The sequence below is a fragment of the Setaria italica genome, chromosome VIII, assembly GCF_000263155.2.
Source record: "Setaria italica strain Yugu1 chromosome VIII, Setaria_italica_v2.0, whole genome shotgun sequence".
NCBI lineage: Eukaryota > Viridiplantae > Streptophyta > Magnoliopsida > Poales > Poaceae > Setaria > Setaria italica.
The window spans coordinates 2,390,366-2,403,362 of NC_028457.1; the positions used below are offsets into that span (position 1 = coordinate 2,390,366).

The 12,997-nt window shown below is 47.4% G+C and overlaps 1 protein-coding gene across 1 annotated transcript; it reads left to right on the plus strand.

The window, feature by feature from the left end:
- The first annotated feature begins 5,690 nt into the window (after positions 1-5,690).
- LOC101761576 (cationic amino acid transporter 6, chloroplastic) lies at positions 5,691-10,339 on the plus strand. Its single transcript, XM_004978657.3, has 5 exons — positions 5,691-6,215; positions 7,236-7,458; positions 8,109-8,460; positions 8,939-9,170; positions 9,479-10,339. The coding sequence occupies exons 1-5, from the start codon at positions 5,798-5,800 to the stop codon at positions 10,030-10,032; spliced, it is 1,779 nt and encodes a 592-aa protein (XP_004978714.2). The 5' UTR covers positions 5,691-5,797; the 3' UTR covers positions 10,033-10,339.
- The last annotated feature ends 2,658 nt before the right edge of the window (positions 10,340-12,997 follow it).

Here is a 12,997-nt window from a genome sequence, read left to right on the forward strand (position 1 = left end):
TTAGAAAATAAAATAATATATTAGATTTATAAATGCAAATAAAAGAATCATTATATATTAGTACACACAAAAATAGATGTATCTATAAATCGTCTCTATATTTCTTAATACACAATGTGGTGTTACGATAAAACGTGTCTATATCCATAGACGCGTAATAAAAATGTATCTACGATATTATTTCTACATTTGTTAACACGCAAATTAGTGTTACGATGAAACGTGTCACTCACCACATCATCCGCCACGTCACATGCCACGTTACCTGTCACGCTATACTAAATCATCTCTATACTACTTAGGCATGTTTTGTTTCTTGACACGCAATGAAGCGTTACTATACTACGTAACTACACCACTAGAGAAGTTTTATACATGTGTATGCAAAATTGTATCAATATTTTTAGATATGCGTCTAACGTGTTTATAAAATATCTCTTTCTTTCATAGCAATGTTTAAAGAACTCGTCTCAACAAGGTCTGATATGGTACATACGAAAACACTTCTAACACGCTTTATAAAAGCGTGCCTACATTGACGTAGAGACGAAATAAAGTGTGTCTAACTCTAAATCTAACGTATCTAAAGGGGGGTATTCTAGTAGTGTACTAAATGGGGCCTAGCTGGAGATTCGCAATTGCAGCCTTGCAGGCACCAGAGCCGGAGATTCCATCTAGCTTTTTATTAAGCTAATCACCTAGCTTTCTGTAATCATATAAGCTGATATCATGCAGCTATTTTCAGCTAATGGACTTGGCATTCCCACGATCAAAATACAATATATAAGCTGAGAGATCCAACCAGTTCCGACTTCATAGTGCTTGTCATTTAAAAGATAATAGAAAGATTACATTATTTTCAATAGTTTCTCTCTAACACATTGCTCAAAATATCTTAGGTTTGCTATCTCATATGGAGCTCACACTTCTGATAACTGATAATATTTTCTCTATGTATGAGCTAGTACATTCCCTCCTCTTTACCCTGTTTTATATGTAAGGGTACAAGAAGAGATAGCACTTCACCGGTAACTAGAAGAGATAGGGCCTGACTGAGCATGTGCGTACGGGAGCTCGGCGATGTTGGCCACACGCACGTATGCTTGCTTGTTTGACTGTTCTACTAAGTGTTTGGACATGCTGATTACGTACGGTGGTTGGCGATATTTTTGGTTGCATTGGGACATCTAATGATATGATTAAAGCAAAGCACGCCAATGTGCATGGGAGCTGGCGAAAGCACTTGCTCAACAAAAACATGCACACAATATACAGACAGTGGATGAGCTTGTTGTGTGCTCTGCCTGTACACGCAGTAGACAGGCACGGCAAAAATCAATTTGCAGCGCCGCTGCCGCTCGTCACGCACTCCAGGGAATGCAATGCAACCAGCCAACCACGGAATTTCCACTGTCTTGTACTATAGTACTACATCATGATGACCACTCGATTTCTTACGACTCCTGCATATATATAGGCTTCGAAATTTGATTAAGGTCGGTCTTTGGGCCATTCTCTCCGATCCTCTCTTGCTTTTTCTTGTTTGGTTGAATCTCCTGCAACTTGCTTGTATATTAAAATCTGTTTGCACATGGTTCCTTCAAAAGAAACAGTATATAATCCTATTCAAACCCAAAAGCTGTATGGAAAGTGTGAAAAAAGGAAGCTACGAGATGGATGGTTTCAAAGGATCGGAGTCACATGAATGCTATAGTGGAGACGGTTATGTAGGTTAGCAATAGGACTCAAGTTGCACTTACAATAGGACATATAAGCTTCTCCATCCTGCCTTTTCTCCCGATTATAAAAAGCCTAAGGGCTAATTTGGAAGCCGGTGACTAATTAACCAGTGGAAGGGAAGCCCGGCAAGGATTCCACCGGTCACTGGATTCCTCGGGTGGCGCTCCCCAGGCCTCCCCCACCACCCGTCACTGTTTGGAGATGGAGGAGGTCGGCAAGGGGCAGGTCAGACACCTGCCCTGTCCGACTGCTCAGGCCAGCGGGTCAGACACCTGCCGCTGCCCTACCCGACTACTCTTGTAAATACATAATAAAATTTAGAGGTTGTACTTAAGTACTCCTTTAGTCTTTTGGCACCTACCAAATTTCATCATGTGTTCTAAATTTTTAAACCAGCAATGCACATCATTAAGCACAAGCATTACATGAGAAATCATTATCTATATCAATAATCAGTCATAAATAGCTAAAATTTGCACCAATATTCATATTATAGGCCTCCCATCCACACATTCACAATAATTTGATATAGAATAAGGCAGGAGAGTCCAGTTCATGCTAGAGTTAAAAATGAAGCTAATCTATGGCATATGGTCGACTCCATCCGACAAGCTTGTTGGCACGATCCTCTGCAAATGTGGCTCTTGATATCCGCAGTGCCAGATAGATCAACAGTAAGCAATACGGACAAGCTAGAAAATATGGTCTAACAAGACATCAACATTGGAATTTCAAATGCTCAGTAGGCTATCAGATATAAACCCCCACTTTCAGCATCCTGCCATGATTATTTGCCATGCTAGATTATCCTTGTATCTTAATTGCAGTTGCAAAGAAGATGGAATGATATGGTATGATAAAACAGGGTATTCACAAAGATAGTGTATAGAAGAATGGCATAGCTAGAAAGAAGGCTAGGAGAAGAATAATTTAGAGGTCCATCCTAACCAGCAAAGCAAGCACTTAGTTAAAAAAATAGAATGCGAGCATGAATGATAAAATAATAAAATAAATACGTTGCAGATAAGATATATGATATGAGATTATTTTCACTTGTGCCCTGTTTCAACATTTCTGCAGAAAGATATACACTAAGAACTGCTATACAGAGCTACTCAGGTTGCTCCCTGGGGGGTGAGAAAACTAAATCTGATACATTTTCATCTGTGTGTTACGTAATGTTACATGCATAAATATTGATATTACAAAATGGTGGATTTGGGGATGAGATATTTCTTCACTATAATGGTGATGCACAACTAAACAAAGTCAAGGTTGACAAAGTAAATTGATTAACAAAGATGATCTAACAAAGCATGTCTGCACTGCAAGCTTCACAAAAATTACTATTACATGACCAGTAGTTCCAACGACTTTGGTACTGAGCCTAATATTAGAAAGTTCTTGCACAGGAAAATAGTATTAGCAACCAAGTAAATCTTGACACTTCCCATTAACAAAAATTTCACAAAAAATCTGGTACAAAGCATACTATGGGGAACTTAGCTCAGAAACAAGGAGCACGTGATCTTCAATAGGTGAATCGAGATGCTATTGAGCTATTCCAGGAACTGAAACATAAGAAAAAAATTATCATGATCTAGATCCGAGAATTTCTGAATCCGGTACAGCGGAAAAGAATTCAAGCAAATTGAGGGAACAAATAGCGACGGGATGGGGGAAGAAGGTCACAGGTGAGGAGAAGACCAACTTGGACGGAGCTCATCTGCCAGTCGGTGCGGGCGATGCAGCTGCTAAGGCGATTTCCAAAGGTGGAGGTGATAGTTGTGGGTGCCCCTGCTCCCTTGCGGAGGAGGAGACTGAGGTGGATATGCCAGTGGATGCGGATGAGGATGAGTTGGAGACGTCGCCACGCAGGATCAAGGAGCCGCCGCCGGCAGCACACAACCTCATGTCGCGTCGGGGAGAAGAGTGGTAGCGGATGAGACAACTGAGAACAGACGCCCGATGGGTCGAGGTGGGGCGTGTCTGCCCTGGGGCAAATGCGGGGGTCGGGCTGGAGAGGCTCGACGCGGACGCTTCCAAACGCCAGGGAAATCTGGCCTGTGGCCAATTTTCTGCGTGGGCTTCTAGCCCAGAGAAAGTGCGGGGATCCCCGTGGGGATTTGAGTTCCCAAAGTAGCCCTAAAATGTGTGTTTTATCCTTACAATTCGACCAGCCAATGCCTAAGAGGCATATAAATGGCCCTCGTGCCCTCCTCCTCCCATTTAGAATTTCAGTCTCGTGCCCACAAACTTATGTCTAACCAGTGTTTGTGGTTTATTGGTTGGGTTCTTCGTGGTTTCTCTGCATCACAATTTTATGATGCAGAGAAGATTATTGTAACAAAATCAGCAAGTGTCATCTATTTTTATGAAGAGTTTAATTGCTCCAATCTTGAGGTATCCCAACAAGCACTCGATGAGTGTTGCCTTCCTAATAAGGCTTGTTTTTGGATCCGCCTCAGTTAAAGCTATCCGGCTAATTTTCTCTAGCTGCATGCAGTTAGCTAGCTAGAGAGACATTAATTAGTTGGAAGTAGCTGGGGTTTGTTTGGATCAGTTAGAGCTAAAATTAGCTGGATAGCTCTACCTGTGTGGATCCGAGCATGCCCTTATGATGCAGATTATTCGAAGACAATAGTGCTGACATCTATTCAGAAAAAAAATTGCCATGTCTCTATATTATATAACAGAAACATAAAAATTGTGATGTCGTGAATAAATAATTAGGAGAGTAGAATATGGTAGAATTAAAATTATAGAGATTATCGTCCCACTGTATATACTAATATAGTTAAAACTATTGTTTGAGAAAAATGACTATCCTGTCATCAATTTTGTCTAAAGATTTGCCGTGTCACATTCTTAAACCTTGACTCGAATGAGACCAAATTAAATTGGGGGATATGGGCCATTAACGAAGGAAAGGCACTAGCCTCCTGTTTTTTCAGGCACGTACTATCTGATATCCTGACCGTCCATTTTTCAGCGAGTTGGATCGGCCGCATGTAATCGTTCCAATCGGGTTGTTAAGTGTCCTTGAGAAACCTGGTGCCGTTTGGATATGGGCAAATATAATGTGCTACGGTTTGGATATGAGCAAATTTACTTTGGAGCTTGGATACGGTTTGTATAAGAGCGGGTCCAATAAGGCAATAAGATTGTCTATAAAGCTAATGCCATACATGCAAAGATAAGAAGAAAGACAACTCATGCCACAATTTATCTCAAAGTGACCTACACTCTTTGCTTGTGTTCTCCATCCCTCTCATCCAAATTTATTATTTTCTCTGATAAAAAATATAACTATATAAGTCTATTAGGATATAGATACGATCTGTAATGTGGTGTACTTTTGACTAATAATATCTATATAAGATCTTTTATCTCGTATGGAAAGAGCTATACATTATAATTTTTTTTATTTGAAGCATGGGTAAAATTAGGCTCTTGTATATGAGAGCTCCTCCTTTTGTATCTCCACCTACAACCGATGCCGATGTACGGATGATCTGCACATGATAAGAAAACATCTTACAGGATTATTGTCGCAACTTTTAAAATCTTAGCCTTTGCAATGAACGAAATGGATGATAGAAGCTTTGAGATTAGCTTACGTACCCCATCACCTCACACAAGAAGCATGATTCGGCCTGTTTGGTTGGAAGCCTAATCTATATGATATTTTTTTTATCCTTTTCAATTTGTTTCTTTTATAAAAAAAGAGTATATTCTCTAGAATAAGCTCCCTGTAATTAACACACCCTCTAATATAGTCTTGAATACACGCTGATTTCCAACTCTCGCATTTACCTTTTACCGTTTTACCTGCTTCCTTTTTCACCGAGTCACCGTGAGCACCTTCCTTCTCCCTTGATTCGCGCCCCCTCTTTAAATACCGGCCTCTCCCCCGACTCCACCTGGCTCTTCACGCCGCCTGCCCGCCTCCTACCGTCTCCACTCTCTCTGTTCGCCACTCTCCAGCCCGCCGCCCGATCCCCGCGAAACCACCGCACCACGCCCCCCCCGCCCCTTCCACCTGCCCCGCGCCGCCATGGACAAGGCCGCGCTGGTGGCCGATTCCGACGGCGCCGCGACCGCCGGTGGCTCGTTCGCCAGCCTGCGCGCGTACGGCCGCGCGCTGGCGCAGACGCCGCGGCGCCTGGCGCGTCGCGCGTGCGCGGCGTCGGCGCCCGGCGAGGAGATGAGCCGCGTCCGGGCGCGCTCCGGCCCCCGCATGGCGCGCGCGCTGCGGTGGTGGGACCTCGTCGGGCTCGGCCTCGGCGGCATGGTCGGCGCCGGCGTGTTCGTAACCACGGGCCGCGCCACGCGCCTCTACGCGGGGCCCGGCGTCGTCGTCTCCTACGCCATTGCCGGGCTCTGCGCGCTGCTCTCCGCCTTCTGCTACACCGAGTTCGCCGTCGACATGCCCGTCGCCGGCGGCGCCTTCAGCTACCTCCGTGTCACCTTCGGTGAGCCCCCTCCCCCATTCACGCCGCCAAAGAAAGATCACGGCTTGCGCCGATCGAGATTCGAGATGCAGTGCTTGCTATAGAATTAAAAACTCTGCTTGGGTTTTGGCGTTTCTCGGCTGGGATTTATTTTTAGCGTCTCGATTTCGTCCGATCGAGATTTCGGCTTGGGTTTGTGTTCGTGCGATTTGCGGCATTGGGGGCTGAGTGACGACATACTGCTGGACTCGATCATACGTATCTGAAAAAGATGCTTTCTTTCTCTTAAAAAATTGATGGTTATCTGTCAAGTGCATACGTGCTCTTCCGCCCTCTCTTTCAGCTCGTCCAGTTGCTAAAAAGTATAGTACAGGTATTTAAGTGTATGAGTGAAACCGCTTTTAAAGTATCCTTGAGCTGTCCCTTTTGTTTCTTTTGGACGATGAAATTCAAAACACTTTCGTATGTACGTTACTGTTTCATTGGTGCTGTTTCTGAATTTTTCGCTTCAGGATTTCTCTAGATTCTCGTATCCTCAATGGTTAAAACTAGATTTGATTCTCAAAAGGATTAGTTTTCGCTTTCTCGGCTTTTCGGATCATTTCGTTCTTCCCTGAATTTACAAGTTGGGTGAAACGTGTCAGGATTCCAGAACAGACCTAATATTTTTAGGCCAACTTTTTCTTCAGACTAAAGAAAAGGGTAAGAAACTGGCATGAACAACAGAGGAAAGTTAGATGATTGTGACCTCAACAACAATTTCTATGATTGATCAACTCACTCGAGCAACCATATCCAAATACTACACACTGGAAGTCCCTTTCCCCGCATCTCATGGGACCTGGACCTTTTCTTGCGAGGAAAGATCCATCCATCCGTGGCACTCGTTTTCATAACCACCATAAAAACTGTCCTCCGTTGGTTTGGATGTTGCTCTCTCCGCATGTAACACTCGACAGCGACTAGAAATTCAGAATATGCATCGGATTCTTCAGTTCAAGCCATGAACCTCTGTGCATTCTGATGATGATCTGCCTGCAGGGGAGTTGGCGGCGTTCCTGACGGGGGCGAACCTGATCATGGAGTACGTCTTCTCGAACGCGGCGGTGGCGCGGAGCTTGACGGCGTACCTGGGCACGGCGGTCGGCGTGGACGCGCCCAGCAAGTGGCGGATCGCCGTGCCAGGCCTGCCGGAGGGGTTCAACCAGGTGGACCTCATCGCCGTCGGCGTCATCCTCCTTATTTCCGTCTGCATCTGCTACAGGTCAGTTACCTCTGATGCCTATTGTTACTACTTGCTAGCAATGCTCATCTCATCAGATGCCAAAGGCTAACGTCATTCCATTAAATTTTTGTTTTTGGAATATTTTGGTATGAAAAACTTCGCTCTCTGTTTTTTTATAAATAAAGTTTTGCTTACAGGTGTCAGCCTACCTGTCCTTTCCCTTGGTTCTTTGCCTTGTCTCTTCTGTGCTTTGCTGTCATATAAGAACCTAGAAGTTTTGACAATATTGGAGTTCTTTTCTTTAGAGAGTCCAAAATCCCGTGCAATTTTTTTATACCCATTTGGGACAATTATGATCAAATTTGCCCTTTTTATATATATCTTTTTTTTACAAGTGTGCTCTGTTCTGCTCTGCAACCAAGTGTGCTCTTGTTTTATGGCTAGGATCCAAGATGATCATGTCAAGTTGAGCTGATTCGCTTCTCCAGTTCTATCCGTTTTGGAAAATTTTAATATTCCGTTATCAGAAAGGAAAGAATCATGCCCATAACCACTTTCCAGTCGTGCTGCCTCTTCCTTTCTACAGTAGCATATGATGATGCAATGTTTTTTTAATTTTTTCTTCTAATTTTGGGCAATGCCAGCACCAGTTCTTGAGAAACATGTTTCTTCTCGAAATGAAACTGCAGCACCAAGGAGAGCTCGGTGGTGAACCTGGTCCTGACGGGCGTGCACGTGGCGTTCATCCTCTTCGTCATCGTGATGGGCTTCAAGCACGGCGACAAGCGCAACCTGACCCACCCCGCGGACCCATCCCGCAACCCCGGCGGCTTCTTCCCGCACGGCGCAGCCGGGGTGTTCAACGGCGCGGCGGCGGTGTACTTGAGCTACATCGGCTACGACGCCGTGTCCACCATGGCCGAGGAGGTGGAGCGGCCCGCGCGCGACATCCCTGCCGGCGTCTCCGGCTCCGTCGTCGTCGTCACCGCGCTCTACTGCCTCATGGCCGCATCCATGTCCATGCTCCTCCCCTACGACGCGGTACGCTCTCTCGCTCTGTTCTGATTTCTGGCCCTTCTGGTCCCACGTGTCACTGCCTCCACAACCGCCAGCGTCACTTCAAGATGCTCTGATCATTGGTTGCTGCAAACTTTCAGCACCAAAATCTGTAACTCGATAAGCATCAAAGCATGCCGATTTAGGCATACTCTTTATGTTTGTTCTTTACTAGTGCTGTTGAGGCAGAGGACAATTCCTGGAATATGTTGTCCAAGTGGCTATAGTTCATCAGATGAGAACATGAGGTCGGCACAGTCGATGCCACTGGCATCCGATTCCATGACCGGCCTTCTATTTCCTTGGTTTTTGGGGGATGTTGGTCGTGTGATTTGAGACGATCGACGAATCTCTGCAGGCCCTATCGTAGCACGTCCTACTAGCTTTTTCAGAGTTTCTTAGCTTTTTCACAGATTTGCACCTGATTTGGATGCTGTTTTTTTCCCCTGATGCTGATGTGCAGATCGACCCGGAGGCGCCGTTCTCGGGGGCGTTCAAGGGGATGAAAGGGAAGGCGTGGGTGTCCAACGTCATCGGCGCCGGCGCGAGCCTCGGCATCCTGACGTCGCTGATGGTGGCGATGCTGGGGCAGGCCCGTTACCTCTGCGTCATCGGCCGCTCCGGCGTCATGCCGGCCTGGCTCGCCAGGGTGCACCCCCGCACAGCCACCCCCGTCAACGCCTCCGCCTTCCTCGGTGAGCACACGCCCTGCCCTCCCGTCTCGTGATCACCAGCAGCTCTGACACCGAAAGATTCTGCGCCGTCGTTGACGTTGTGGATCAACAACGCCTGCTTCATCTCGTGATCGATGCCATGGGGGCGACAGCAACGGCTCCTCGGATTCTCGTGAGGTTTGCTTAATGCTTTCATGGGGGAATCGCGTGATGAAGCAGACGTGACGGCACGGGGTTTGTGGCCGTGATTTGATTAGATGTTAATCTGGAACGAGCGAGTCAGCGGGTCACATGGATGGAAGCTGACCCCGGTTGACAATGCCGTGCAGGACTGTTCACGGCGGCGCTGGCGCTGTTCACGGAGCTGGACGTGCTCCTGAACCTCGTCTCCATCGGCACGCTCTTCGTCTTCTACATGGTGGCCAACGCCGTCGTGTACCGCCGCTACGTCGGCGACTCGGACAACTCCGATAGCAGCAGGAGGGCGTGGCCGGCGCTGGCGTTCCTGGGCGCCTTCTCCCTGATCGCGCTCTCCTTCACGCTGCTGTGGCAGTTCGTCCCCGCCGGCGGCGCGAGGGCGGGGCTCCTGGCGGCGTGCGCGGCGGCGGCCGTGGCCGCGGTGGCGGCGTTCCATGCGCTGGTGCCGCAGGCCCGCGCCCCCGAGCTGTGGGGCGTGCCCGGGATGCCGTGGGTGCCCGCGGCGTCCGTGTTCCTCAACGTCTTCCTCCTGGGGTCGCTGGACCGGCCCTCCTACGTCCGCTTCGGGTTCTTCTCGGCCGCCGCCGTGCTCGTGTACGTGCTCTACAGCGTGCACGCCAGCCACGACGCCGAGGAGGGCGGCGGCGGCGGCGCCAAGGTGCTGGACGAAGGGTGCAAGGTCTAGCAGTAGCAGAACGGGTGGCATAGGCAGAGTGCTCACTCTGCTCTCTACTGATGTAGTAGCACCTTTTCTAGATTTTCTTTATTACGTTATTATGCTAATGGCCATCAAGTCATTGCATCAGGCAAAAAAAAAACTAACAGCGGAAGAAATTAAAATAGAGAGAGAGAGTATCGGGTGTCACTGTAATTTGCAAGATGAAATGTACATATTCTGTTTCTCCTCTTGCTAAGACACTGTTGAGACTCCTCTTGACGCATGTCAACGTTATGGGGTCTGTTCGCTTCAACTTATTCAGCTGGTCACCAAACAGTATTTTTCTCTCACAACAAATCAACCGTTTTAACTTTTCAACTAGCTTATAAGCTGAAGCGAACAAGTTCAACTTTGCGGCGAAATCATACTACTGCGTTCTCCTCCCAGCCGACCTGACTCATAGGTACCGCCGCCATGGCGCTATCAAAGCACGCACTGAGGCTTGCAGTTTTTCCACAGCCGGGGGACGGAATCAATCTCGACCTGAATCAAGGTGGCCCCCGGGACAAGAGGAGATCTTGCGCATCGACCTTTATTTTGTGCGCAAACAGTGCAACGCAAAACCTTTAGTTTGTATGGACGACGGACAGCGCCTCGACCTTTATTTTGTGCGATCGATAGCAACGCCGACCAGGATCTCGTGTCTGGCGTCTACTATTCGACAACAGATGCATGCGTCCGGTTCTGTTTGTGTCGCTGTTCTGCTTTACGCGTTCACGCACGCAGAGAATATGTACAGGAGAACAGGCAGAATCGATGCTCTCGAAGAAGGATTATTGGCAGTTTGGCACACGTACACCGACTGACTGAGATGCAGTTTGGCAGTTTGGCGAGGTGAAGAGCACCAAGGCTACGTAGCTACTCGTGTTGGTGTCCACCCTTTTCGTGTCGACAAACTTGTCCAAAAGGAAAGGGATTGAGGACCAGGAATTCCGTGTTGGTGTGGTAGTACGTGGAGATCGACTCGGGGGTTCCGGTTGACCTAGTTCCAAGATTTTCAACAATCGGCAGGTCAATGTGCTAAGCTAGCTGGGCCATTTTCTGAATTCCTCCGGCTCACTCACTGGGTTTATTGGCCTTCGCTTTCCAGACGGAAATGGACACCACTGATTGGCCCAAGTACATGGTGCACCTGATCATGCTGTCGATGCATCCGGCTTACGATATGTTACCACTCATATAAAGTTCACCTTTTTTTTTGAAAGCTTACCATGTTTTTAAAATTTAAGAAAATTTCGTTTTAAGAAACATATGGTATGTGCTTTCCAATCGTTACCAGGCATCCTGCGATCAAAAATGGAAAGTTTTTCAATTTTTTGATTCTGGAAACCCTTTAAGGCCTGTAACTACTGGGCCCTATGTTTTGTGAGTGGAGTCCTGGCCTACTAGGCCTCTAGTTTTCTGAAGAAGCCTGATGGAGGGAAATAGAGAGATAGCGTGGCCCATACCTTTGTCGGGTTTCAAGGCCAAAACTCCTCAAGAAGGGTGTAAACGGTATCACCCACCCACCAATCTGAACTCCGAAGGCCCAAGCTGGCCCGCCATTTTCCACTGGCTTCCGCCTTTCCTCCTCGTCTTCCTCGAGCCGACGCGGCTGTTCTCGGCCCCACCTGCTCGCTCGTACCGCCCCCACCGCCTGCACGGCCGCCCTATCCTCCGCATGGCGCAACCGCACCCCGCCGTGATCGCGTGGAAGGTGCTTCGCCGGCTCGTGTCGCGTCATTTCTCCGCCACGGCGCCGCCGCGTTGGTGTTCGACAGAATGCCCCGCCGGGAGAGGTACAGCCCATTTTCCCGCGCGCTCTATACTGCAGATGCCGTCCAGTGCGCTCTCATGTTCCGTTTTCCGTAATTCTGAAAGCCTGGACAAAACTTTGAAGTTGGTTAGGCGAGGAGTTTTTTTTTTTTGGCTTTTGGGCGAGGTGCAAGGTAATTTTTTTTTTCGACGGAGGGTTCTTCACGGGGTGGGGTCTTTTTATGAGTTTGCTAATTCTCGTCTCGTTGCCTGTGTGACCTGTCTCGCGTCGCCTCCTGCGCGCCACGGGAATGCCTTGCGATGAGCTCCTTCTGCTGGTTGGCCTGTATTGGCCCTCGTGCACGAATTCTGTCACTGCGTGGGATGTCTGTGTTGCGGGCGTTCCAGTTTGTGGGCAGGTATTTAGCAAAATTGTTAAATGCATGTTTCTAGGATGGGCTCCAGTCATTGATGCCTAACAGTAAGTTAAGGAAAATTTATTTTGAAGCAAGAAACTTGCTCGCGCTAAATACCCACTTCAACACTATAACAAAAAATCGCCAGTTGCTTTTGATTTAGTCAGCTTGTCTTCGAGGTCCTAATATACCAAGTATGATACATTGATGTACAAGAACCTCACGATCTGCGGTGACTCCATTGCTTCCTGAAGATGGCAACCCAGGTTACTGGACTGGACACCTAGTCGTTGTCAGAAATCAATAGATTTCAGCATTTTAAGGATGGATCATGGTCATGTGGGGACGTCTGCCGATTGAGAAGGACTGAACGAGAAAGAGCAATCACCTTCCCGTGGTACTGCCATCATCATGTAGCAAATTATTGTCACGTGAGTAGTGACACTGCTGCTCCAAAGATCTATGTCAGGACTTGTATTGACAGATTCCTCACCCAAGTCAATAATGTCATGCTACTGACCCCATATGGTGTAATATCAGCACTATCATCTGGACTGTACATAGCAGATGGAAGCACAGGTGTGGGCCTTCCTCATCTGAATTCTGAACGGATCTCCATCTTGTACAGTAGCCTGTCATTACGATAAGCCTGTATATTCTCAGATATGCAAAATTTTGCTCTTATAGAAGTTCATGTTTGAGTTGGATTTCCTTTTCCCTTTGGTTTTGTTGATCTGGAGAGGAATTCAATGTAACTCACTGGATAGTGGATACTGTTACTG

Coding starts and splice junctions, on each gene's coding strand:
- LOC101761576 (XM_004978657.3), top strand. CDS start 5,798: ATGGACAAGGCCGCGCTGGTGGCCGATTCCGACGGCGCCGCGACCGCC. Junction 8,461..8,938: donor TGCTCCTCCCCTACGACGCG/GTACGCTCTCTC, acceptor GCTGATGTGCAG/ATCGACCCGGAGGCGCCGTT. Junction 9,171..9,478: donor CAACGCCTCCGCCTTCCTCG/GTGAGCACACGC, acceptor AATGCCGTGCAG/GACTGTTCACGGCGGCGCTG.